The 25,421-nt window shown below is 42.8% G+C and overlaps 1 protein-coding gene across 1 annotated transcript in view; it reads left to right on the top strand.

The window, feature by feature from the left end:
- Positions 1 to 21,962, top strand: part of arhgap4b (Rho GTPase activating protein 4b) — a 32,230-nt gene extending 10,268 nt beyond the window's left edge. The window contains exons 3-24 of the mRNA XM_076095487.1: positions 1,064 to 1,235; positions 1,350 to 1,512; positions 3,746 to 3,808; positions 3,900 to 4,073; positions 4,331 to 4,459; positions 4,771 to 4,992; positions 5,687 to 5,788; positions 5,919 to 6,104; positions 7,066 to 7,150; positions 7,867 to 7,894; positions 8,185 to 8,281; positions 9,764 to 9,824; positions 9,992 to 10,069; positions 10,273 to 10,401; positions 12,164 to 12,269; positions 12,367 to 12,594; positions 13,689 to 13,744; positions 13,927 to 14,098; positions 15,320 to 15,409; positions 15,634 to 15,741; positions 17,180 to 17,282; positions 20,015 to 21,962. Of these exons, the coding sequence (XP_075951602.1) occupies positions 1,064 to 1,235; positions 1,350 to 1,512; positions 3,746 to 3,808; positions 3,900 to 4,073; positions 4,331 to 4,459; positions 4,771 to 4,992; positions 5,687 to 5,788; positions 5,919 to 6,104; positions 7,066 to 7,150; positions 7,867 to 7,894; positions 8,185 to 8,281; positions 9,764 to 9,824; positions 9,992 to 10,069; positions 10,273 to 10,401; positions 12,164 to 12,269; positions 12,367 to 12,594; positions 13,689 to 13,744; positions 13,927 to 14,098; positions 15,320 to 15,409; positions 15,634 to 15,741; positions 17,180 to 17,282; positions 20,015 to 20,221 (2,759 nt within the window). The 3' untranslated portion in view covers positions 20,222 to 21,962. The remainder of the gene's footprint in view (positions 1 to 1,063; positions 1,236 to 1,349; positions 1,513 to 3,745; positions 3,809 to 3,899; positions 4,074 to 4,330; positions 4,460 to 4,770; positions 4,993 to 5,686; positions 5,789 to 5,918; positions 6,105 to 7,065; positions 7,151 to 7,866; positions 7,895 to 8,184; positions 8,282 to 9,763; positions 9,825 to 9,991; positions 10,070 to 10,272; positions 10,402 to 12,163; positions 12,270 to 12,366; positions 12,595 to 13,688; positions 13,745 to 13,926; positions 14,099 to 15,319; positions 15,410 to 15,633; positions 15,742 to 17,179; positions 17,283 to 20,014) is intronic.
- Positions 21,963 to 25,421: the final 3,459 nt, after the last annotated feature.

Here is a 25,421-nt window from a genome sequence, read left to right as displayed (position 1 = left end):
GGATTGGTGATAGAAGCACTCAGATCCTGAGTAGAAAGTCCCACATTCAAAATCCTACTTAAAGGTCCAGTGTGTAGAATTTAGGGGAATCTATCGGCAGAAATGCAATATAATATTCACAACTCTGTTTTCATTAGTTTATAATGACCTAAAGCTATGAATCGTGTCCGTTAGCTTAGGATGGGCCCTTCACATCTACAGAGGGAGCAGGTTCTCTTCCACGGAGTCCGCCGTGTTGCACCGCCATTAGTGCTTGGCGATATGATATGATATAAAAATGTCTATTGATTATATTTTTGCTGTATTGTTTCTATTGTGATGTCCAAAAACCAGCAGGCGAAACAGTTTCATGGCAATACTTATGTCATTTGTTTGACATGTTACGTTCCTTGCATATAGGGGCCGTTGTTTTGACTCAACCACCACTGTTATAAAGTAGAGCGTGGATTTAATTAGCGAGGGTATTTCACTCTCGGGTTACGTCATTATTGTTATTAGTTTGTATCAAGTCTCACACTGGTGGAATACAGTCGGGTTCCATTCTGCTTCCAGTTGGCTATACGCTCTTCTTCACTTCATTGAAGTGAAGAAGAGTCCGATTGTAACGTTAGCATCCATGTAGCGTTGGCAGGCGTTGTCCAGCATCCAGCATCCAGCAGCAAAAGGAAGTTCGGTGAAAGTAAGTCAGCCCCTCTGCAGATGACATGCTAGACTCAAGCACAAGTCTGCAGAGCTCTGAAGCTCCGCCCCCCTACTGCTGAACAGAGGGCCGTTCGCTTGTTTATCCAATGTTTATTAATATCGAACGTGTCCTGAGTCCACATTCGCAACGGCACTCCCTTTGGTCCCCATCTGTACACCTGCCAAGTGTGAAGTAAATCGGATGAACAAGTTCTCGTGACACGCGAAGGACACACAGACAGACTGACAGAGATTCCTTGCTTTATCGTTAAATTTCAGAATGTCTCCAGGGTTATAAACTCATTTACTTGAATAACTGTCCTCTTTCTCTCCATGTGTCTCTCTCTGTCTGTCCATCTCTGTCTGTCCCTGTCTGCATCAGACCTGCGGGCCCAGCTGACAGACCAGATAAAGATTTTAGACTCCCAGGTGGAGGTGAAACAGCAGCAGCTCTCAGACCTCTCTGAGTTTCTCCGGCGCCGAGGCGACATCGAGGCTGAATACGCGCGCGCCCTTGACAAACTCACCGAGCGATTCACCCACAAGACCAAGAAGTAAGCGTGTCCACAGTATGTGAGGGAGTGTGCATGTGTCTCTTCTATTCCTCAGGTGATTCTTAAAGTGTTTCATTAAGCTGTAATTCAGCAAGGTCGTCTGTTTTTCTGCAGGAAGGAGCAGTGGGGTCAGTCAGTGTGTCAGGTCTGGTCTGTTTTGCTGACTCAGACTCGTCTGGAGAGCCGGGAACATGCAGCGCTGGGTGACACCTGCTGTAACACACTCACACAGCGGTTGGCTCACAGCACGGAGGATACACACCGTCTGCACAAACGGGTGAGTGGATCTTTGGTGGAGGGCCACATGCTCGCAGAAACAGACGCACTAGACATGCAAGACCTATTTTGAAGGGTTGTTACTCCTGTCCTTTGAGGTCAACTGCTCGCCTTGTTCAAAAGAAACACAGCAAAAGTGTATGGTAGATAAAACATGATGTAGTGCCCTCTGCCCTTCCAGTGGAGAAAACATGATTTGTGTAACCTTTAGGGTGCCTTTACAGAAGAAAAAACATGATCAATTGCCCTTCCAGTGGAGAAAACAAGGTGCAGTGCCATATAGGCTGCCCTACATGCTAGAAACTGTTAAAATTATGTTGTAAGGATTCTTCTTTAATAAGTCCTTTACTGTACACTTTACTCTATCAGCTCTATATCCTCTACGCCAAAGCATATCAATGCATAAATTGTTTAAGATGGATTTCTGCCACATTCATTTTGTAACATAGCACACTCAAATAACCCCAGTAGTTAGTCCAGCCTGTACAAGTTGACACATAACTGAACTCAATGAAGTCTTCTTATCTGTCCCGGTACTGCAGTGGCATCTGCAGTCTCGAATATTTTATACAGCACACAGACTCATCAGACTCAAATTACTGGTTGTCAGACACACACTCTGTGCCTTCTCATAGATGAAAAGTGAGCACAATATCAATTAAGCCACAACTGTCATTTCAGAGCAGCTAAGAGGCCCGACGCCAAGCACAGCAAGCTTCTCTATTATTGCTACCATCAAAGTAGTTCTATGCAGTTGTACAAACACAAGTGATGATGGCTTGATTAGAATAAACATGAAATAATCGTTATTCAACTGAGTGATGTTTAAAACAGGCCAGTTCAGAAGGGGCTGAATTCTTAGCCTGTGGTGTTGCTGCCTGAATGATGTTACGACACAAACTCATTTTACCCCAAAATAACTTTAATAAAAAGCCAAAGCCTCCAAAGCCCTTAAAAATAACCAACATGCTTATTACCTTTATACTACAGTACTTACTGTGTACTTCTACCTCAGAGGAAAACAATGTTGTACTACGATGTACAACTACTGCTGGTTACATTGCAGATTCAGATTTGGCTCACAAAATGTAAGAAGTAAAATATAATGCATTATTATTCGCTAAACTATCTAACATCATATTACAATTTAAAGCTCCACCTTGGACAAAGTTAAGTAAATTTAAGTATATTATGCTGATAACGCCTCTATCTCGCCCTTCACTCGAAGTAAAACTCAAGAAAGAAAGTTTTGAGTACTGTTAATAAAAGCTGATAATATGTCACTTGATTAAGCTTAATATTATATCTAGCCAGGCGCCAACCTTCAGTTCTGTCTAGTGAAGCCGATGCGGAAGTGTCTTAAACTTGCATTCTCTCTACTGACCAGCAGGGGGCGACTCCTCTGGTTGCAAAAATAAGTCTGATTGTATAGAAGTCTATGAGAAAATGACTCTACTTCTCTCTTGATTTATTCCCTCAGTAAACATTGTAAACATGAGTTTATGGTCTCAATCTCTAGTTACAAGTTTTCTTCAATACAGCATGATGTTCATTTAGTAAATGATGGTCCATTCAGAGTCAAATAGACCATAAAGCAGAGTATGCTTTAGGGCGGAGCTTACTGTGATTGACAGGTCGCTGCCACTACTAGAGCCGTACATCGTCTCTACATCACTCCTCCGCATTCCAAATATGGGAACTTCTGTTTATTGGTTGCACAAAAAAAAAGCCATAATCCAAGATGCCGACGTCAAAATCTGCGAACTCAAGGCTTCAAAACGGCAGTCCACAAACCAATGTGTGACGTCACAATGACTATGTCCACTTCTTATATACAGTCTATGTATTTTGCGCATAACACACAAGAGTTGCATCGATGTTCTCATCTTACTCTCCGCAATAAAGCTTAGATGTGTACATCCCAAAACGTCCAACGTTGATGACTGACTGAATGCCAAATTGGGTAGCCAGCATACGATTGAGGGACACTAGTCATGAGCCACTAGTGTCCGTGCAACCAATCATGTCATTGTCATTCCCAACCTGACATACGGTTGTTAGTTTCAGTAGCTGAGTAGTGTATTAACTATTGAATGTAAAAGTATTGAAATGGATCCCATATGATTTGAGTTTAATGCGTACATTTCATCACCACTGCTCACACTTTGAACTGTGCTTTAATATAATAGCAATTGGCAAGTCTCAAAAGTGTTTAAATATTCTTTACATTGCAGAGCAAAGAAGTTGGCATCCAGATGCAGGATGAGCTGCTGAAGGTCACCACTGAAATGCAGACGGTGAGCGTGTCGATATTGTCGTCTTTGCGTGCTATAATGAAAAATGCATACAATGCTGATGTGGATGTCTCCATTATGTGTGCTACTGAAGGCTCTGAAGACGTACAACCTGTACCACATGGACTGTCTGACAGCCGAGGGGAAGCTGAAGGAAGCCGAGCGGTTGGAGGAGAGACACACCGGCAAGTCAGCCGAGCTCGGCCCCGGCCCATTGGGAGGGCAGAGGCGGAGCTCCGTCAAGAAGATTGAGAGATTGATGGAGAAAGTGAGTGTGTGTGTGTGTGCGTGTGTGTCGGCGTGTGTGTGTGAGTCACAGGAAGTCTTGAACTGGGGTTTTTTTTCTCCCACACAACAAACCCTTTCCTGTTCCTGTTGTTTTGTCTGAGTGTGTAAAAACGTAACTTACTTCTATAAATGCATATCTCTTCTAGGTGTGTTTTATGAGTGAGATGGGGCATGTCGTGGTCGTCTGTGTTCTTATCTTCTCTCACTTTCCTCGTGTGTGTTTCTGTGCGTGCACAGAGGCACGGCAGAGTGCAGGAGAACCAGCTGAAGTGCACCAAGGCTCGTAACGACTACCTGCTGAACCTTGCAGCGGCCAACGCAGCCATGAACAAGTACTACCTGCAGGACATCAGCACGCTCATCGACGTGAGAAACATGAGATTTGCGATTGTCTGTGTGTGCCATTTGGTGGTTTAGAGCTACCCATTTGTGCCACTGTCTCCTGTTATTATCTGAAGAAAGTAGATCTTTTATTGGGAGAAAGAATAGTTTCTCTCTTTGTCCCACAATCCCACATTTAAAAACAATTCTTTCTCTCCTTTCCCTCTCTGTTTTTACCTCCCTTCTCCATCATTTCCTGTCTTCCTCTCCTACCTCCCCTCCATTCCCGTTTCCTCCTCCCTTTTTCGTCCTACCTCACCGCCCCCTTCCATCCCCTCCTCCCCCGCTCCTGGCAGTGCTGTGACCTGGGTTTCCATCTGTCCGTGGAGAGGGTGATGAAGTGCTACCTGACCAGCAGGGGGCGCATCCAGAAGACGGAGGAGACGGGTCTTAAGCAGCTGGAGGCTGCCGTGACGTCCCTGGACCAGGGTGGAGACAGAGATGCGTTGCTGCAGCAACACGATGCCGCCTTCTGTCTGCCGTTCAGATTCAGCTACCATCCGCACGAGGGAGACCAGGTGGAGAAAAATAATTACTGCGCAGCACTCACAGACTGGAGGGGAAAACAGGGGACGCAGCAAAACCACCTGAAGACTAAAACCACCTAAAAAGAAAAAAAGCTATATAAATATATCTGTAAGCTATATTTAGAATGTATTCATGGCTTTAACTTGCCGCCAGACAGCACTCTCCGATGTGGAATTGAAGCCGTTGTATCATCTATGCCAGACTTCATTGACAAAAACAGGTATTTTTACCTCGCAGAACACAGAAGTTGCTGGTCTGCCGCTGCCCCGACTGGTTAGTTTGTTTGTCTTATTGTGTGACTTTGGTGAATCCGAACTAATCCCTTAAAACACCAAAGTCACTCAACTACACAAACAAACGGACCGATCGACCCAGCGTTACACTAGCAACTCCCGCGTTCTGCGAGGTAAACTTACTGTTATTTAATGGAGTCTTTCGGCTTCAGTTCAGAGGGTTGTCTGGCGGCAAGGTGTTGAAAATAGTCTAAATGTAGCATAGGCTTAAACTAATATTGATTTTTTTACAACCCCACACAAAAAAATCTAAGTTATCCGTCTAACTCATTGGTGTTTGTGAGGTTAACCAGAAATGAATCCCAGTCTCTTTCCCTCCCATCTCTCTCAGGACAACATCCCAGTGGTTTGAACTTGGAAGAGTATTTTATGTTTTGTTTTTGTATTTCAGGTGTGCGAGGTGAGTGCGGAGAGCCAGGTGAGATACGAGCTGGAGACCAGGTTCCAGCAGCTTCAATCTCGACTCGCTGTCGTTACCTTGGAAACAGAGGAGGTCAGCAGAATTATTCTCACCGCCTGTTTTTTTATTTTTAAATCCGTCAGCCATGAACCTTAACGAAAAAGTTGTATCTAGGAAACAAATTAACTGACTTAAGCAATCGACATTTCTCTCCCTTTCTCAGGTCAGTAAAACGCTGAAAGCCACACTCGCAGCCCTGCTGGAAAATATGTGTGAAAGCGACTGTAACCCCTCCCCCGACGTGCCCAGCAGCCTATTGCATGAGCTGCCTGGAGGAAACACCGCCCCAAAACTTGCCCTCGCCAAGCGTCGAGCCAATCAGCAGGAGACAGAGACCTACTACTTTACAGTGAGTCATTGCAGTTGGCTAAAGGTGGACATGGGTTGGGAGATCATTTAAATGTCCTTTTATAGTATTAATACCATTTCTATGGGGTTCCACGCTGACAATGATTCATTTCTCATTTGCTTTGACACAACCCTTGAATGAGAATTAGAATTCTCAAAACACCATTTGAGTTTGTCAAATCTAGAGTTCTTCAGTTTTCTTGCACTCAAATAAAAGCGTTTTTCTTTACCTTTCGCTTGATTGATTCTGTTCGTTCTGGTGTCATGTGACTTGTTGCTGGGAGACAACGGTGGAAACGTTTGTGAGAGTCGGAGAGGGGAGCGCCGTGTTGTCAGAGATTGTTGTGTTGGAGAACAGAGAGCGTAGCTTAGTGTTATCTGAAAGATATTCAACATCATGGCTGAATATTTGGTGTGATTTCCACAATGTGGATGTGAGGCGAGATTTCAGAACGAGACTTCTCCTTGAGAGAGACTTTGTTGGACACAATAACAAACAAACCAGATCAAGCTAAAAGGTGAAGAAAACGGTTTTATTTCTCCGTAGGGTTCTTTCCATAATGTCGTCAAGACACTTAGAATTAGAATATGAGCCATTATGAGTCATTGGTACATCTACGGTGAGAAGTTGCCCGATATGATTACATTGCAGACAGTTTAGCGGCTGCAGCGTTCTCACTCAACACCGGACCAATTTGAATCCTTGTTTGCCGCCATTAGTCCCCAGAAAATCCAAGGTCCAGGTAGAAAAAATACTGTTACCCTTTAAGCAATGATAGAGGGGAATATCATCTTGTTGGTGGTGAGCTGCTCATTGATGAATGTGTTTACGCTTGACACATGAGTTAAATGTTTGGAAAAATTAAATGTATGAAAAAGTGTTGAATTTGAACGTAGTTTCAGAAACTGTGTTGAAGCAGTTGAGGGGAAACTGTAATACTTTGTTTTGTTTTTTGTCTCAGAAAGTGAAAGACTTCCTCATCAGCAGTTCTCTGACCTTCAAACTTCAAGCCAAACACGACCTTCTACAAGATGCCATACAGAAAGGTGCTCTTATACTATACAATATATGACGGGTGGGGCAAATGTCATCTTATGTCGCCGCTGTTTGAATCTGTGATCGGTTTTTACAAATAAAGCCAGTGTACTCCACCGATGTGGCACTGCACTATAATGTCGTCAGACTCGTCGGTTTCAAAAAATAAACATCAAAATCGTTCCAGCACAACTAGAGAAAGCGTTCTTTTAAGTTTTGCAAGTCTGGTGCCTACATTACCTACAATGCAACTGGTGCGGCCAACAGTTCAGAGATTTGAGTCTGTTGTGCTAGTAACCTTTAGCCACGACCCAGACTTCTGTCATTTCAGGCGGCAACCTCCGGTTCTGCCGAGTGAAACAGATGCGGAAGTGTCTTACAACTTGCATTCTCTCTACTGAGCAGTAAAGATAAGTCTGGTTGTATAGAAGTCTATGAGAAAATGACTCTACTTCTCTCTTGATTTATTACCTCAGTAAACATTGTAAACATGAGTTTATGGTCTCAATCTCTAGTTTCAAGTCTTCTTCAATACAGCATGATGTTCATTTAGTGAATTATGGTCCATTTAGAGTCAAATAGACCATAAAGCAGAGTATGCTTTAGGGCGGAGCTTACTGTGATTGACAGGTCTCTACCAGAGCCGTATCTTAACAAACTATAGACAGACTTGTTGACCCTGAACCAGACCTCACTCTCTTGCCTGTTTTCTCTCTCTTTCTTCCAGCTGAGTCTGTCGACAGTGACCCCTCCAGGTAAACAGTGTCTTCACGTAGCTTGAAATAAAGCCAGTGTGACTGAGAGAGGTGTAGAGACAAGGAGGTAGCAGAGAGGAGAAGGAGGAGAGGAAGAGACTACCCAAATTGGAACCACAAATGCCATTTTGGCCAATTCTTCCTATTATGTAACAAAAAAAAAGCTGATTTCTGGAGAAAGAGGGGGTGGGGGGTGTGAAGTGTAGTGTATCTAATAATAACAGTTAGCAAATCACTGCATGTAAGATGTAAAATGGCATTATGCATTTTATTATTATTATATTTCCCAGAATGCAATGTGCTCGGTCAGTGCGCATTCGGAAGTCCAGACCTGTTTCCCAATTCTGCCACACACTCTTCACCACAGACATACTCTCCTACATACAGGTAACACACACTCACACACACACACACACACACATGCAAATAAGAAAAATAAATAAACATCCCTTGTCTTTACCTCATTTTTGATTGGCTTGCTGCTCTGCACTGCTGTTCAACCCTCAGAAGGGAATGATTTAGTAAATCCTGTCACACCGAAGCAGAGGAATTGGCGGGGGCTTCTTGCAGCACATGCACGCGGTGTGCCTTCATGTGCATGGTGATGCTTATAGTTTATTGCTGGCTTTTTTCTCCTTTAAATCCACTCCCCCCCCCCCCCCCACCCCCCTTCCTCCTTTTTATCTCTTCCTCTCTTGTGGAGGGGATTAAAATGCACTGGCCTCTTTGTTGCCTCCTCTCTCGGCTCCTCTTCTGAGAGCGCCTGTGCTTATTGTGCGCCTCTTCCCACTGCTTCTAAATCTTTATTCCCCCTTATTTCCCACTCTGCCTTTTCCTGATCCGTGCTTTTTTTCCCCCTCTCTCTCTCTCTCTCTGTCTCCTCTTTGCCGCGCTTGGCTCGGCTCGGTTACAGGAGAAGAAGGAGAATGTCTCGGACACAGGTAGCGAACCCCAACTGTGACCACTTAGAGGCCCTGGATTTGTTTTCTGGGAACGTTGGGTTTAGCAACCTTGGGGGGGGGGTTACGTTCTGCAGTTAAAAAGGAATAGTTTGTCATTTTGGGAGACATGCGTCTTTTTTGCCGAAAGTTAGATAAGAAGAATGACAGCACTCTCACATCTGATAAATAAGCTGTTTAGTTTAGCTTAGCACAAAGACTGTAAGAATATATTAGATTCAAGGTTTTTTACTTTCGATCAGAATAAGAAATCAGAAAATACTTTCAACATCCATTAATCCAAAAAAAACAATTGCAGTGCTTTTAGAACAAACTTCTCTGTAAAAACCTTCAGAATATAGAGAGGAATGAAAGTGGAAAGTTTGGTGGATGTAGGTGCTCCTGAAGTGGAGACTTCTGGTTCAGAGTCTGAGAAAAAACTCATTTTGAGAAAACGGCCTTTTACTGTAAAATTACCTATTTTGCAAGACTTAAAACAGGGTAAATAAAGTAATTAAATGATATCACCAGGACATTTCCTCACTTGATTACTTACATTAGTTTTTTATATGCAAATGAGGCACTATCTAATGGTATTTTTTTAATTACCTGAATGTGTTTTTGGATGTTTTATTTCTACTAGTCTGAAACAAGACAAATTATGGAAGCAAAATAGCCCAAAATCTCCAATTGTATCAGTGCATGATAAATTATGTTTTTGCCTGTAAATACCTTGCCCAGTGTTTCCCAAATTTATTTTCTGGGGATTTTAGAAACTCCTGTTTAAGCACCGTTTCCCTTGCATCGTATCTTCCTTTCTTGCTGTTACGCCTGTTGATTATTACGTTGACCTTGCCTTCGTCTTTATCGGCATCTCTATCCGCGCTCTCATCTCTCCTTCTCTCCTTCTCTACTCATCTTCTGTCTCCAGAGCTCTGGGCAGCAGATTCCTGTGGTGGTTGAGAGCTGCATCCGTTTCATCAACCTTCACGGTGAGTCCGTCTTTATGGTGAAGCAATGAGTTATGTTGAGAGAGCTTTGGACACGCAGAATGAGAAGGTGGAAGCACTTGATTTGTGTATCCGTGATCAATCCTGTATGTTATCTCCTGTATGGAATATCGTGCATCTACGAACATGCAATGTGTTGTGTGTCTCAGGCCTCCACCATGAGGGGATATTCAGAGTTCCTGGGTCACAGAGGGAGGTTAACCACATCAGAGATGCATTTGAGAGAGGTAAGTGAGCTTCTGAAATTGCATCACTTTTTCCTCTGATGGAGAAAACTTAATTTTTATTATGATTTTTATCACGTTTCCGTGTTATTCGTCTTTTTTTGTTGTTCTGCAATCCTTTTTTAAGCACGAAAAAAAGTGTACACAAGCGTCTGTTGCTACGTTAACGCATTCAAGTGACTAACATTCTTTTAAACTCCCCGTAGGAGAGGATCCTCTGTCGGACAGTGAGTGTGACCTGGACTCTGTGGCCGGTGTGTTGAAGCTTTACTTCAGGGGCCTTGAGCCTCCTCTCTTCCCTTACGACAGCTACTCTCAGCTGCTGGAGTGTGTCCGTAAGTCCCCCGTATACGACCTTGATGTCTGTGTGTGTTTCTTTTGGTTACTCGGTTATTTAGGCTGCATAGTCTACCTCCATTTAGCTGATCCGCCTCCTCATGTACACTCCTACCTTTGTGCAAATGCATAATCCTGCTAATTATGATTGAGCTTGAGACGGGTCTGATTCCAGCCGCGGAGCCCCTCGTGGATCATTGGTGGGTAAAATAACAATAATGTCAGGAAGTAAAGTGACATTTTTTTATCAACCTTGTGGAAAGAAAAGAAAAGGCAACACTGTAACTTCTTTACATTCTATTAGAATGTAACTTCTTTACATTCTAATAGAATGTAAAGAAGCTACAGCGTATAGACACCAATGAACATCCATTAACGACTGACTAGTTGTTTTCTCTTTCAGCCTAGCAACTTTATCGTCCTGTTAGTGTCAGTCAAATCCGTGGCTATGCTGTCTTAAGTACGATTTAACTATTTAAAAAAAAAAAAATTGTAACATTGTTTGTGACTTTAATGAAACATGTGGGACAAACTTAACAAAGCTAGTACGCTATTCATCCGTTGATGGTTATAATGTAATAATGTCCTCACATAGCGAACACAAGATACCTATTGACTATAAGTGTCATAGCATATGAATAAAACTCTTGTTGTCTGCGTTCATTTTTTTGTGTGTTTTTACGATAAAGTACGCGCGGTAGGCCTACATGGATGAGACATGGATGAGACAGGAATTAGCGTTAGCTAGCTAGCCCACCCCTCGTCTCTCCGCCTCACTGCGCGCCGCCGTTGGAAGGTCCCATTCTTGTACCCACAGAGCCAATCAAAGCGGTCGCCGTTCTGTTTACAACCGCGAAATTGGCGGTTCGTACCTCGTCTCCTCCAGTCCATGTCAAAGTGTCCTTGGGCAAGACACTTAACCCCAAGTTGCTCCTGATGTGCAGGTGGCACCTTGCGTGGTAGCCTCTGCCATCAGTGCATAAAAGTGTGTGAATGGGTGAAAAAATGGCCCAGCGCTTTGACTGGTCGGAAGACTAGAAAGGCGCTAAACAAATTCAAGTCCATTTACCATTCAATTTAAATTCTTAGCTGGGGACACCACTGAGACGTACTTATTTTAACCCAAACCACCATGTTTTTTCGAAACCTAACTAAACAGGTTCTGCAGGGGCTGATTGCTCGTGTTGCTGGATGCTCAAATCCAAAATTAACTTTTCGTAAGATATCATACGACCTGTTGTATGAGGATACGTCGCTACAGTAGTAGCCTCACACAGCGGTTGCCACTTTACTGACGCTCCAAGCACAAAGTTACTTGGTGAGGCAATTCTCCCCAGCAAAATACTGACTGTTGATGCAAGATGGTGCAACGTCTCCTCTGTCTACCGGTGCATCTCACTGTCTTGTTTGCACTGTCTCTGTTTCTCTCTCTCACTGCCTCCGTTATTCCTGTAGGCCCAATTCTGTTTTCCAAAAACAGAAAATCTGAGTCAGAATCAGCACAGCTAATCAGGGTTGTGAACCTGCCCGCTGGTTGTTTACTCCCCATAAATGCTTGTGTTTCCCGTCAGCTGCATACTAAATCAACCTAGCCATTGCAACCTCAGTAGTTTAAGTACTTACTTTATTTAAGTCTGAACTTTGAGGGGTTTATGCATGTGACACATTTTCTAACAGCTGCAGGCATGGAGAGACTGCGACTGCAACAAACACAAGCTGAATCTTTACTCATCCTGCTCCTCTCCTCTCTATCATCATCAGAAATCGAGGGGGTGACGGAGAAAGATGTCCAGATTAAGGCGATCATCTCCACCTTCCCGAGGCCTCTCCTCATCGTGATGCGCTACCTTTTCGCTTTCCTCAATCAGTAAGCTACAACGTAACCCAGTGTGGGATATTCTATCACATGCACTCCCTGCTATGGTCATAAAAGTTTACAAATAAAACAATCTGTTTTTTTCCAGTGTGACTCAGTACAGCGACGAGAACATGATGCAGCCCTACAACCTGGCCGTTTGCTTCGGTCCGAGCCTGCTGAGGGGGTTGGACTCCGATGACGCCGTTGCCAGGCAGCCACAGGTCAACGATCTTGTCAAAACCATGATCCTCCAGCATGACATCATCTACCCCAGCCAATCAGAGCTGCCGGGCCCCGTCTACGAGAAGCACATGACTCTGGAGCAGGAGTACTGGTGAGAGATGAGTAGTCATTGATGTGGTATTTATTGTGATGAAATGCCAATGCATTATTTGTTGCAAATATTCGGCCAAAAGCTTCATACCCCAAAGTGACAACATTTAGTAAAATCATCTGACAAGTCAAAAATATAATTGAATCAATAATGAATGTTTATTGTTAAATAATTAAAATGGAGGCCAACAGAATTCTGATTGATAAAATATATTACAACATTAATAAAAAAGATATTATTATTTTAGCTGGCAAGCTAAGGCTAAAAGTGTTAGCTAGCTAATGCTAATTCAATTTGGCAACTGATAGTAGCAAGACAAATATTAAAAGCGTTTTGCTTTTGAACTAACATTGCAGGTTAAAGAAAAATTCTGAAGCTTTTTATTTTTTTATATTCTAGATTCATTTTTTTTCGTTATGTTCTTGACTTGTTTAATAATCTTATGCAACATTTAGTCAGTTTCGGGGCTTGGTACGAAAATGGTCTTGATGTATTTTGGTCAAATCTGGTTGAATGGTTGAATTAATCTAACTATGTGATTAAACCGGCTTCCATTATTCACGTTTAAACAGAATGTCACCTCCACTCATCTCTGTCTTCTCTTCATAAACGAATGACTGGGCAACAGCCTCACGTTGCCCCAGAGCTTTGTTGGTCATGTCAGAGTTTAAGACAAAGATGGTTCCAAGCTTCCCCCCCTTGCCCCTCTTTTCATGGCTCATCCTCTTGAAACAGAATTTCATACCATGCTAGTGTAAAGACAGCTTAATACTATTGAGCTGATTGCTCACTACTGAAAACAAACCTCCAGCCCGTCCATGGTGTCCATAGAAACCTCTAACACGCCAAAATCAGCTCTTGAGTAATTCACTAAAACTGTCAGTTTTCTTCCTGAATATTTATATATATTCAACTTTTTGACATTTGACAGAGCATCATCAGTGATGTGAAGGTTTTAGTTGTCATTTGAGAAATCTCACAGCAGTGTGAAATATTATGTGACATTTCATGAGCGGTTGAAAGTCGGTCTGTGTGTCGAACACAACAGGAACTGTGCAGTGACCACAGACTTTGGTTCTTCTGCTTGTCCGCAGTGAACCAATCACAGAGGAGGGAGACGGAGAGACCGAGCATCTGCCCAGTGAGGACGGTGAGGACATACAGTGCACACACGCACATGCACACACTTACCAGAGGCCGGATTCCATTAAACATAGGCTATGCATCACTCCCTATACTTGTACATAAATGTACAACAAAGATTTAAGATTAGGATTCGTAAGAATACATGTGTTGGGCCTAAGCTGATTGTAACCCTGCATGTGTGTGCAGAGTGGGAGGCGGTGGCTATGTTTGACTACACGGCGAGATCTCCAGCAGAGCTGTCCTTCAAGCAAGGGGAGCTTCTCATCCTTCACAGCAAGGCCTCCTGTGATTGGTGGAGAGGCGAAGTGGGAGGGGCTAAGGGTCTCATCCCTCACAAGTACATCAGCGTGCTGGAAGGGTGAGTGACATTTCCACTTCACAACCGTTCACCGACCACTGCGAGACTCATCCAGAACAGCTGCCAAGACGATCTTCCTTTATGACGGGGAGCGGATCTTGAAGTGGATTTCGGAGGCCTCGATCCCAATTTGAGACACTACATTTTATTTGAGTTTTGGAAGAAGACTGTGTTTGCCTCTCAGACCAGAGTCTGAATTTGAAATTTACATACATTTTTCTTCGTTTTTGTTCGCAAAGACCTGATGCGTTGTTTTTAACCGGCGGAAGTTACAAATTCATTCAAATCAATGTAGTCGGATGGTTAGAGGTGTGCCGGCCTTTTTCATGTCTACCGTTGCCATTGCGACCATTGTAGCGGGCTAACAATAGAATGTATATAAGAAGTGAACATAGTCATCGTGATGTCACCCATTGCTTTATGGAATGCTGTTTTGAAGCCTCAAGTTCGGTGATTTCGCCGCGGCCATCTTGGATTACGGCCGTCGCCATGTTGTTTTTTTTGCAACCAATGAACAGAAGTTACCATATTTGGAATGTGGAGGAGTGACGTAGAGACGCCGTATACGTCTCTGGTAGCGGCAGAGGCCTGTCAATCACAGTAAGCCGCCCTAAAGCATACTCTGTTTATGGTCTATTTGACTCTAAATGGACCATCATTTACTAAATGAACATCATGCTGTATTGAAGAAGACTTGAAACTAGAGATTGAGACCATAAACTCATGTTTACAATGTTTACTGAGGTAATAAATCAAGAGAGAAGTAGAGTCATTTTCTCATAGACTTCTATACAACCAGAGGAGTCGCCCCCTGCTGTTCAGTAGAGATAATGCAGGTTTTAAGACACTTCTGCATTGGCTTCACTCGGCAGAACCGGAGGCAGTCCACAGACCAGTGGGTGAGGTCAGGAAGACTACGTCCACTTCTTATATACAGTCTATGAGTTGTACAGAGAAAGAGCAGGTTGCATAAACAAGGGGTGGACAAATTAACAAAGATAGTGTTTTTGAAGAGTTGTTACATTGCATTTTATTTGCCATTATTTTGTCCACTCGCTATAGATTTCTGTCTCATCTTCAAAATTTTCTGTATAAAAATCTGGTCACGTTTAATATCACTCCTGCTCCCACCTACGGTTATTCTGTCACTCAACCCTAATCCCATATTTCTCGTAGTGAACTATCTTCTGAATATGTGTCTCTCTTCTTCTCCTCCCTCAGATCAGAGCGAGGGAAAAGAGAGGACAGAGGAGGCGGAGGCAGCACTGGAAACCTGACAGCAGACGATCTACAGACGGAGAACACAACCCGGTACACACACACACACACACACATGCACATACATACGCACTTGAATGCACACTGCAATATATGAATGTATTCAGGCACAATAGATGTGGACAGCAAAATACACACACACACACACACAAAGACAGAAATACTCACTTTCTCATTATTGCACACGGTCACACACACGAGCAAACTCACATGGATGCACACAAGTATTTGCAAAGTTTCTGTGCGCGTCTCGACAGGATGCGGGTGAACAGCGACAGCGCTTCGTTGCCTGGGAGACAGAGAGGAAGCGAGGGGAGCCCCGGTCAAAAGCCGCCAACCTCTCCTGCTGCGCGACACCTGCCAGTGTAAGACTGACATGCACTTTGGAGGCAATGCATGTTCTGTATAACACTCTGTGCTTGACTCATCACTCAAATACAAAGAGGTTTATAGACACTTACATATAGGAATATATATAGAGAACTATAGAGGATAAATGTTATTTATGTGGAAACAATCAACATAAAGAAGAATAACAGACAAACGCACAACATTCTATTAACATACTTGAAAGCAGCTGTGAGCAATGTTTTTAATGGACAATGGATCGTATGACTACGTGTATTTAAAGGGGTCGCTCGTATCGGCGAACCCACAGACAATCATCAGCTGACTCCGCGGTTCAGCTCAGCTGTATGTGTCTGTTTAGTGTCTTTCAGCTCATTGTTTTGTTTTTTTAACGACCCACAACTCTACTGCTTTGGTTCACCCTCACCACATCCTTTTCAGTGTCGTTTTTCAGTGAAAAGGCTCTGATGAACCCGCTGTACGCTACCTACCCAGCAGCACCACACAGCGGTCAGACCAAAGTTAGGGCTTAGCTGGTGAACAAAGCATTTAGCATTGAAGCAGCTAAAAGAGCCAGGTATTTCCCTCAGGGGCTGGTGGAGACCCAAACAGAGCTAAAAGAGAGACAGAACAACGACTCATGGTGTCGACTTTGTAAGTCGATAATACGTCAGTGTTGTGTTCACAGCTTGTTTCCGCCGCCCACAAGTGACCAAAAAATCAATTGTTGCAGGTTTAGAATCAAAGGGCTTCTCTCTCCAAAAATCAGACATCATACCAGCTAATAACAGGCACCCTAACAGTCCTGCACACAGCATCAACACTAGATGGGCGGCAGCGGTAAGCTCAGTTTGTACTCGACCTAGTATACTCGTGTGGTAAAAGTGGCCGCGGCGCTTTGGTCGTGCACCTTTGATTTATTGTAAGTTGGCGCACACGATCACGTGACTGTCACAAATAGTTCAAACAGACACTACAGAAACACTATGGTGGAGGTTGATTCATGGCTTTTTGCCGGTTACACCTACAGTCTATGGGCATATCTATGAGTTACACTCGTTGTCTGTTTGGTTCCTCACAGTTTATTTTGTTTGTTTGCCCTCTGGCATTTTTCGGAGACTAATGCGGCGCAGAGAGCATAAACGCCTCCGTGCATGCTCAGAGCTCGTGCTATGGCACCTAGCGCGAGGATAAACAAAGCTTTAGTCTTGCCAAGTGCCAATTAAGCTGCTACAGAGGAACACATACAGGAAAAGATATTCTGCATTCAATTGTTGACTGAAATGTGAACAGTTGCCATGATCTGATGTGATGTGAGTTATCTTTGTAGTGTGAGAAGATGTAGAAAAGCTTCTCTCTCCAAAACATGAAACATGGCTCAGATCAGATCTTCAGTAACCTCCATCCATCGTCACTCGTGGTTTTGTCTAACCCGTGTTGCCTCTTGTCTTTTAGGTCTCAGGAGCGAAGACACACTTTGGACACTGTGAGACAGGGCGCCTTCAGACCCACAGACAAACCTCCGTTTGGTCAGGCGGAGAGACCAGCAGCCGACAAGGTTGGTGGTTCGTCCTGGACTCTGCAGGCTGACACATCACACCTGTGAAGCCCACGAATCTTGAGAAACCGTAAATTCTGTCGGCCCTAGTTTTGCTCTCAAAACCTTTGTATTCAGGGTCCAGCAGCCTGGAAATCAGCGATATGGTGCAATGAATTGCTACCAGGGGACTTCTCCATTAAGAGGAGAGACATTATATTTATTTTTTTAAATTGACCGAAATGAAAAGTTGTCTGTGTTTAAGTGGATGTCGTTGAAAACCTTAACAAGAGCAGTTTCAGTACTGTGGTGCTGTCGAAAGCCTGACTGGAAGACATCAAAGCAGTTATTTACGGCCAAGAATTTGTTCAGCTGTTGGAAAACCGCTTTTCAATTATTTTACTTAAAAATGGGAGGTTTGATATTGGCCTATAATTTTTCATTGTTGCGGAGTCTAAACTAGCTTTCTTTAGGAGCGGTTTAATAACTGCAGTTTTTAGGGCTTGTGGGAAGACACCTGAGAGAAAGGATGTGTTTACAATTTGTAAAAGATCAGTGGTTATGCAGTTTGAAATATTTTTGAAAAAGTGTGTTGGTAGAATATCCAAGCAGCAGGAGGATGACTTCAGATGTTGTATAATGTCTTCTAGGCTTCTACGGTCGATTGAATGAAATTGTGTCATGATATTTGAATGGATGTTGTTTAGGGAAGGGGACAACACATATCCTGTGGTTGGTGTGGAGGCACTGACTGCTTGTCTAATTTTCTGAATTTTGGCAGTAAAAAAGGAGGCAAATTGATTGCATGCCCAGGTGGATTGGAGCTCAGCAGCTACCGACACTGGAGGGTTTGTTAGCCTGTCGACGGTAGCAAATAAGGCACGTGTATTGTTATTGTTTTTGGTTATGATGTCAGAGAAGAAGGACTGCCTTGCATTTCTAAGTTCCAAATTATAATTGCGAAGTCTCTCTTTATAGATATCACAGTGAACCTGGAGATTAGTTTTCCGACACTCTCGTTTCTCTATTTTGACCAGCGTAGCATTTCTCCAAGGAGATCTTTGCTTACCCGAGACAACCTTCACTTTAGTGGGTGCAATGGCATCAATACTATTTTTAACTTTAAAATTGAAGCCATCTACAAGCTCATTGACTGAGATGCAACAGAGGGCTGGTGTGGAGGAGAACTTCTGAATAAATAGTTCACTGGTGTTTTCAGAGATGTAACGCTTTGTCACAACCTTGGTTTGGACATTCGTGTGCAAGGAGACTGCACTCTCAAAGAAAACACAGAAATGATCAGAGAGTGCAACGTCAGTCACAGCGACCTTGGAAATGTTTACACCTTTGGTGATGATTAGGTCCAGAGTGTGACCCCTGTTGTGGGTGGGTCCTGTCACATGCTGAGTCAGATCATAGTTATCAAGGACATCACATAGTTCTATAGACCCTCTGGCCTAGGGATTATCAACATGGATATTAAAATCACCAACAATAACAACACAGTCAAAATCAATACAGATTATAGACAGCACTTCAGTAAACTCATCAAAGAAGGTTGCACAGTATTTAGGCGGTCTGTAAATGTTTAGGAATAAAGCTCGAGTGGAATTCAGAGCCACATATTCAAAAGAATTAAAATGACCAAAGGACATCTGCTTGCATTGAAGAGAATCATTAAATAAAATAGCAACTCCACCTCCTTTCTTATGCGCTCTTGTTTCACTCATGAAACTGAAGTTGTGAGGTGTTGATTCAATAAGAACAGCTGCACTGTTATCTTGATTTAACCATGTTTCAGTTAAAAACAAAATGTCCAGTTTGTGCCTAACAATAAAATCATTGATTAAAAATGTTTTTCCTGACAGAGACCTGACATTTAATAAAGCTAAGTTTAATGTGGTTAAAGCTTTCTTTGCCCAATTTATTTGGACAGGCTGACGAGGAATGTATGTTAAGTTTGATAAGTTTGCAGGTTTACTATTGTTTCTTCGCAGCCTCACCTTTCTTTTTCTATAAACTAGCAGAACAGGAATTGAGAAGGCTAGCTGCATACAGGGCCCCGACTTTTCCTGGAGAGAGTCATTGCTGTCATTAGCCTTGTAGCCTGGACCCAGAAGATATCAATTATAGCATCCAAGATAGTGGATCACATCACTCCAGCTCCGAGTCCTCCGCACCGGCCTGCCCTGCCTTGCCCTGCCTTTATCAAGTAGGGGAGACAGAGGATGGTTGTGGAGCCGAGGTGGAGGTGGGGGATGGGCAGGGCACTTTAACTTCGCCGATTGTGTCAAAACTGGCTGAGGACTAGGAGCCAGTTTCGGGGGTGGGGCTGGAGCTGTAAGCCACAGCAGCACTGTATTGTGATGCAAGCAGTCATTAACAGTAATTGAAGTTATTTCCTAGAAAAATAAACGAAAAAAAGCAGTTTGTATGGTTTGCATTAATGCAGTGATATGTGTGGAAGTACAACAGCACTGAAACGTGTGCTAATGTGAGCTCTGTGTATTCTGAGGACTGATGTCATGTGATTGCACTTTTTATCCAAGGACGGCGTTTTAAAAGTAAGAGTTCAGCGAGTCAGCTCGGCTCTTTGTCTTTGCACATTGAAACTGTTGTGACGGTTGAGCCAAAGGCCATGATTCTAAACAACAGAAATACTTGAATATAAATGCTTTAATGCTACATTTTCGTTATCCTCCATGTGTCTCCCCCTAACTGTTTGCCTCACCCCCTCTCTCCCTCCCTCTCAGGACATAATCAGCCGTCAGATGAACTCCGTGTTCAAGGAGCTCCTGTCTCGCCAGCCTGCCGTGCCGTCATCCGCCCTCGCCGCCACTGCTCCCTCCTCCTCCTCCTCCTCCTCCTCCTCCTCCTCCTCTCTTCCTCAAGCTGCCCCCGCTGCCAAAAAAGTCGGATTCGGCCTCAGAGGACGGGCCCTTTTCAGGCCGATGGACTAAGAGAGGGGGAGAGGTTGGAATTGCTGATTCATTGTTTAACGTTGATTATGCTGATACATGATGATACATTTGGTGAAGATCTTGATTTCTTTTTTATTGGCACGTGTATGATATTTGCGTCGCTGCCATCTCATAGTGCCACTAGTGTCGGTGCCGTGTTACTGTGCGTCCCGTGTGTCTGTTCTCCAGCTGCTTTTACGTTCCGGTCGGTTTTTTGTTCTCCAGGCTTTTGTGATCTTTTCTTTTTCTTTTTGGAGAATCAGGGATGTGACATCACTATGACTTTTTAAAGCGGTTGCCATGATACTTCGAGCAGCAACACAGTACTTAAGCTGCCCCCTAGTGGCAGGTTGTGAGATCAGCTCTCCCCTGATGATGTTTGCTTCATTGAAAAAAAAAAGAAAACTGATCCGGGGGCCTGAGTGCCTTCACGTCTTTCACTCTTATTCCACCTGAAGAGATCCAGTAGGTTTGAGCTCTGCGTATTATGTTAATAAAAAGTCTAGTGTTCAATAATAAATAAGACAATATGCAATGAATAAGCATATATGAATAAACTATGTAAAATTAGGAAATTATCCAGAATTTTATGGAATAATTAAAGACATTTTCAAAAGTCAACTCATTATTTTAAAATGCTATTTCACCATTTATTCATTTTTCATAAAAACTTAATTTGATTGGATATAATTTATAATGGACATGTTTGTATCAAAAGGGTCTGCTTTTATTTCATGGTGGCATTTTTCCCGATGACACTTTTGTGTCATTTACAGTTTCATTTCATAAAGTCACGTTTCATAATTTCATGTCACCTTTCACGACGGTGGTGCAGTCGACGCCCTCCCGCCTATCGGGCCAATGCAATCTATAAAAATCTGATATTTCATCACTTATGATGACATAACATTTCATTATAATGATAATAAGAATAATGTCTTAGTCATGATATCACAGATGATTGTTTTATTTATATATCTTACACAGTTTATTCATGTGAATATTTATATCACAATGATTTATTTATTTAATATTGAACATTTTGGCGCCCCATAGATGTTAGCAGTTCGGTCAGTACTTTATAGCAGCATGCAGCGTTAGCACACACACACACACATACACACACACACACACACATACACAAAGACAGAAAACACATCCCCTTCATATGTGATACATGGCCTGATACGCAGGCCAAAACTCAGGGCTTTTTGCAGAGTTAGAGCCGGGCTAACTCAGGTTTGGCTTCGAAAGGAACAAGTACGACTTTCTACACTCAGGGCTTTGGTTGACTCGCTCTTCAACTGGAAACATGTGCCCTATAGCCTCAAGAGCCAAAAAACGGCCCCCACACCAGAGAGGATTCAGTGGCTTCCTCTGGTTTAAACTGTGAATGCAACGGGCGACATTTCTGTCGCCACTTTGGAAACTCTTGTCTCATCCATCCACACATTTTGGCCCCGCTCTGGATAGATCTATAGCACCGTCCACAGGTCTCCTTGTTTCAGGATGTTTGCAGTGAGGTGTACATTTACTTTGTTCTCATGGCATCTCCCCTCTGTCGTGTTTCAGTATTGGAAGCATAGAAGTAGAATCCTTTTTTAAAATCGATTCTGCCCCTGTGATTAAAACACCCTGTTATTCTGGATCACTGTTTGATAATGTCACTAAATTGACTGTGTCCAATTGTATATGTGGTTAAAAAAGAAACTAAATTCAATAAAGATGATAAAGAGATGAATGATCAAGGGTTGTCGTGTATTTAAACAGTTTAACGACTGTATTCCAGGAGTGGATGTGCAGGGGGCCAAGTTTGGCTTCAGCCCTTCCTGACAGAAATCTCCTCAGGTTTAGGCAACAAATCTACTTGGTTAGGTTCAAGAAAGGATCATGGTTCGAAAGAAAATAAAGCTTTTCTGGTAGAAAGCCATAAAGGAAACACTTCTCCTGTGTGTTAAGCTTTTTAGCTCCTAAAACTGTAATTGTAACATAATGCAATATTCAGACATCACTGCGTACCTAAGCTGTCCAGTACGGAAGCCTTGAGAGGCTAACCCTAACCCTAATTTTCTAAGGCTGATCTAAATAGTTTAGGACTTAAGAACAGGTGAAGAAAAAGGTTTTACCTGGATCATCTTTCCTTATTTCCTGTTTCCTTTCTTTCCATCTCTGAAACAGGTGAAGAAAAAAAAGTGATTTAGTTTTTAAGTTACCTAATTTTCTTCCGTAAAACCAGGTGAAATGTTTTTTTGGTGTTGGTGATTTTTGTGTTTTTTAACTGTTTGTTGATGTAATACTCATTTGGAACACATGGCTAGTGGGCAGCACGTTCTAAATAGGACTAAAAGCATGTTTTAATTCCTCCATGCACTCTAAACACAAGGTACATCATTTGTGTGCTAGCAAGTTATGTAACACTATTGACATGTCTTTCATTTGACTAGAAATACATTTTTCATCAGCGCTATGTGCCGTCCTATTTGGAACATGGCTTAATGGTGCAGATGGAAAAGAAAAGTAACTTAGAAAAATTATCTTGGCAAAACTTTTTTGTACACCTAGCAACGTCCATCTTTTTCAAACATGCAGGAACTTAGAATGATTGTTCTGGCAAACCTGTTCTTAAGTCATAAACACAGGAGAGAAAACTATTTAGATCACACTCAGATAATAGATCACCAGAATATGTATTTATCTCACTGGCCTCACTGGGCTTCTGTAGTCCAGAGGACCAAAATAGGCAATGAATGCTGGGCACAGCACCGTGCCGGACTTGCACAGTCAAATCCCCCAGTGAGCCAGCCCCAAGTGCTCCTGCATCTGAGCTGAAGTTAGAACTTCTTTGAGTAAAGTTAAACTAAAACCAAGTCAGTAATGAATGTAACGCTAAATTGGATTCAATACTCTGAGTTTGTTCATTATCTCAATCGAGTTCAGTTGCCTGCGACAACAGAGCTGGGGATGATTCCTCAACTTTCTTTATGTAACTCCAGTTCATTACTACACGCGACTTGGAACACAGCTGATCTTAATTAACGCCAACGAGCTGCAGGTGCGCAGTTGCAATGTTAAACAAAAGTTGTCGGGTTGAACCAGGTGGCAAAGTAAAGCCAATGTGGAAGTTCCTTAGACGTGCATTCTCTCTACTGGCCAGCAGGGGGCGACTCCTCTGGTTGTATAGACGTCTATGAGAAAATGACTCTACTTCTCACTTGATTTATTACCTCAGTAAACATTGTAAACATGAGTTTATGGTCTCAATCTCTAGTTTCAAGTCTTCTTCAATACAGCATGATGTTCATTTAGTAAATTATGGTCCATTTAGAGTCAAATAGACCATAAAGCAGGGGATGCTTTAGGGCGGGGCTTACTGTGATTGACCGGTCGCTCCCGGTGTGGGAGTTGTACGTGTTTTCCTTTTAGAACTTTCACCCTTTCACAGTGTGTTTTCAGCTCATGAAAGTAAATTGTAACATTATGGTATCCTAAAAAGTTCTTACTCAGCATTCTGTTCTACTTAGCTCCACCCTCTCGTGTCACCTCTAGTTGCAAAAAAACAATATGACGACGGCCAAATCGCAGAAGTCGAGGCATCAAAACGGCAGTCCACAAACCAATGGACAACGTCACAGTGACTACTTCTCATACAGTCTGTGGTTTGATCTGATAATGCTTAGGGCAGTGATTGCATGTCGGGAGCACGCTGATGTTACATCTGAGGAGTCTCAAGATCATTAATAATGTTTGAAAATAAGAAAATATAGATTTATTTTGTCTGACTTCTCTCAACTCTTTGCCTCTTTATTACGAAATACTGGAAAGTTTTGCCCACTTTCTTAAAACTCTTCAAATGACACAATCTAAGAAGGAAACACGCACTCTGATTTGAGCTGAGACATGCAATGCAACCTTGGACAATAAGGCCGAGGTGTGACGAGTAGAGATAGTAAAAAGGTTTGGGAGCGTTTATTCTCAGTGAATGGATTTTGGTGAAGATCTTGCCGAGACAAAGCTGCACTGTAACTGTGCAAGGAGATCGATTATTTTCAGAAAAAAAGCAAATATTGAAATAAATATACTTCCAAGTGACCTACCTGTTAATCAATAAAAACACGGTCCAACAATATAAAACATAGATTTGAACCAAGAGGTAATTTCACATCTTGACTGTTATGGAGTAAGTCAGTACTTTAGAGCAGCATGCAGTGTTAGCTAGCATACACACACAAAAGAAGTACGGCTGGATAAATCTGAGTCTGAATTTACACTTGTTTCCTGTATTGTTGGAGTGTGTGTTGATTGTTTTAAATTTCTGTGTACGATGGCACCCGAGTGCTGTAAGGCGATCTTTCCGGGCCCAACCGCTCCTCCTAAAATAACCCCTTCCACCCACACACACACACACACACATACACACACACGGAATAAGAAGCACTGAAACACATTAGCACTTCTGGTGTGTGTGTGTGTGTGTGTGTGTGTGTGTGTGTGTGTGTGTGTGTGTGTGTGTGTGTGTGTGTGTGTCTGTGCCTCTGTATGAGCTCTCATGAGCCAGCTCAGCTCTGAGGGACATTTGTGATTAAGCGGTTGAACTGATCTCATTGACATTTCAGATTAGCACTCTCTGCAGGGCTCCCCTCTGGCCGCAGGCCTCTGTCACTGATACAGGATTAAGATAGCACTTTGAGAAAGGTAAGTCAGACACAAGATTCATCATTTATACTGCTGCCGACCCTGTTGTAGGTCTGCTGCGATGAGGGTATGAGTTGCAAATACAGTTTTACACTTTCGGTTCATGCACATTTTGTATAAAATCTGATACATGCGATTTGATTAAAAGTCTTTCATGCAAGCTGTAAAAGACTTTGAACCATGTCTTAAGATAAAAATAACACAATTCAGCTTTTAAAACGACCAGCAGCTATTTACAGACTTTGGTATGGCTTCTTTTTTGGGGGGCTAAAGAACAGGTGGCAGCGCTCGGCTCGCTGTGACACGCTACATGCCTGCTGCAGGAGTGTATTTGTGTATGTGTGTGTGTGTGCATGTGCATTGGTCTGCGGTATGAATGTGTGTATGTCAATGTCAGACGAGACCAGGAGAGGGCGACTGCAGGTTTGCCCATGTGTCTAATTCTCTGTACCTCCATCTATCTTCGTGTGAAAACAAACGTGTGCCTCTCTCTTCCCTCGGGCGAGGA

The sequence above is a fragment of the Anarhichas minor genome, unplaced genomic scaffold (genome assembly GCF_050575085.1).
Source record: "Anarhichas minor isolate MPS153535 unplaced genomic scaffold, ASM5057508v1 ptg000020l, whole genome shotgun sequence".
In the NCBI taxonomy this organism is placed as follows: Eukaryota; Metazoa; Chordata; class Actinopteri; order Perciformes; family Anarhichadidae; genus Anarhichas; species Anarhichas minor.
This window is presented reverse-complemented; position numbering and strand designations above follow the sequence as displayed.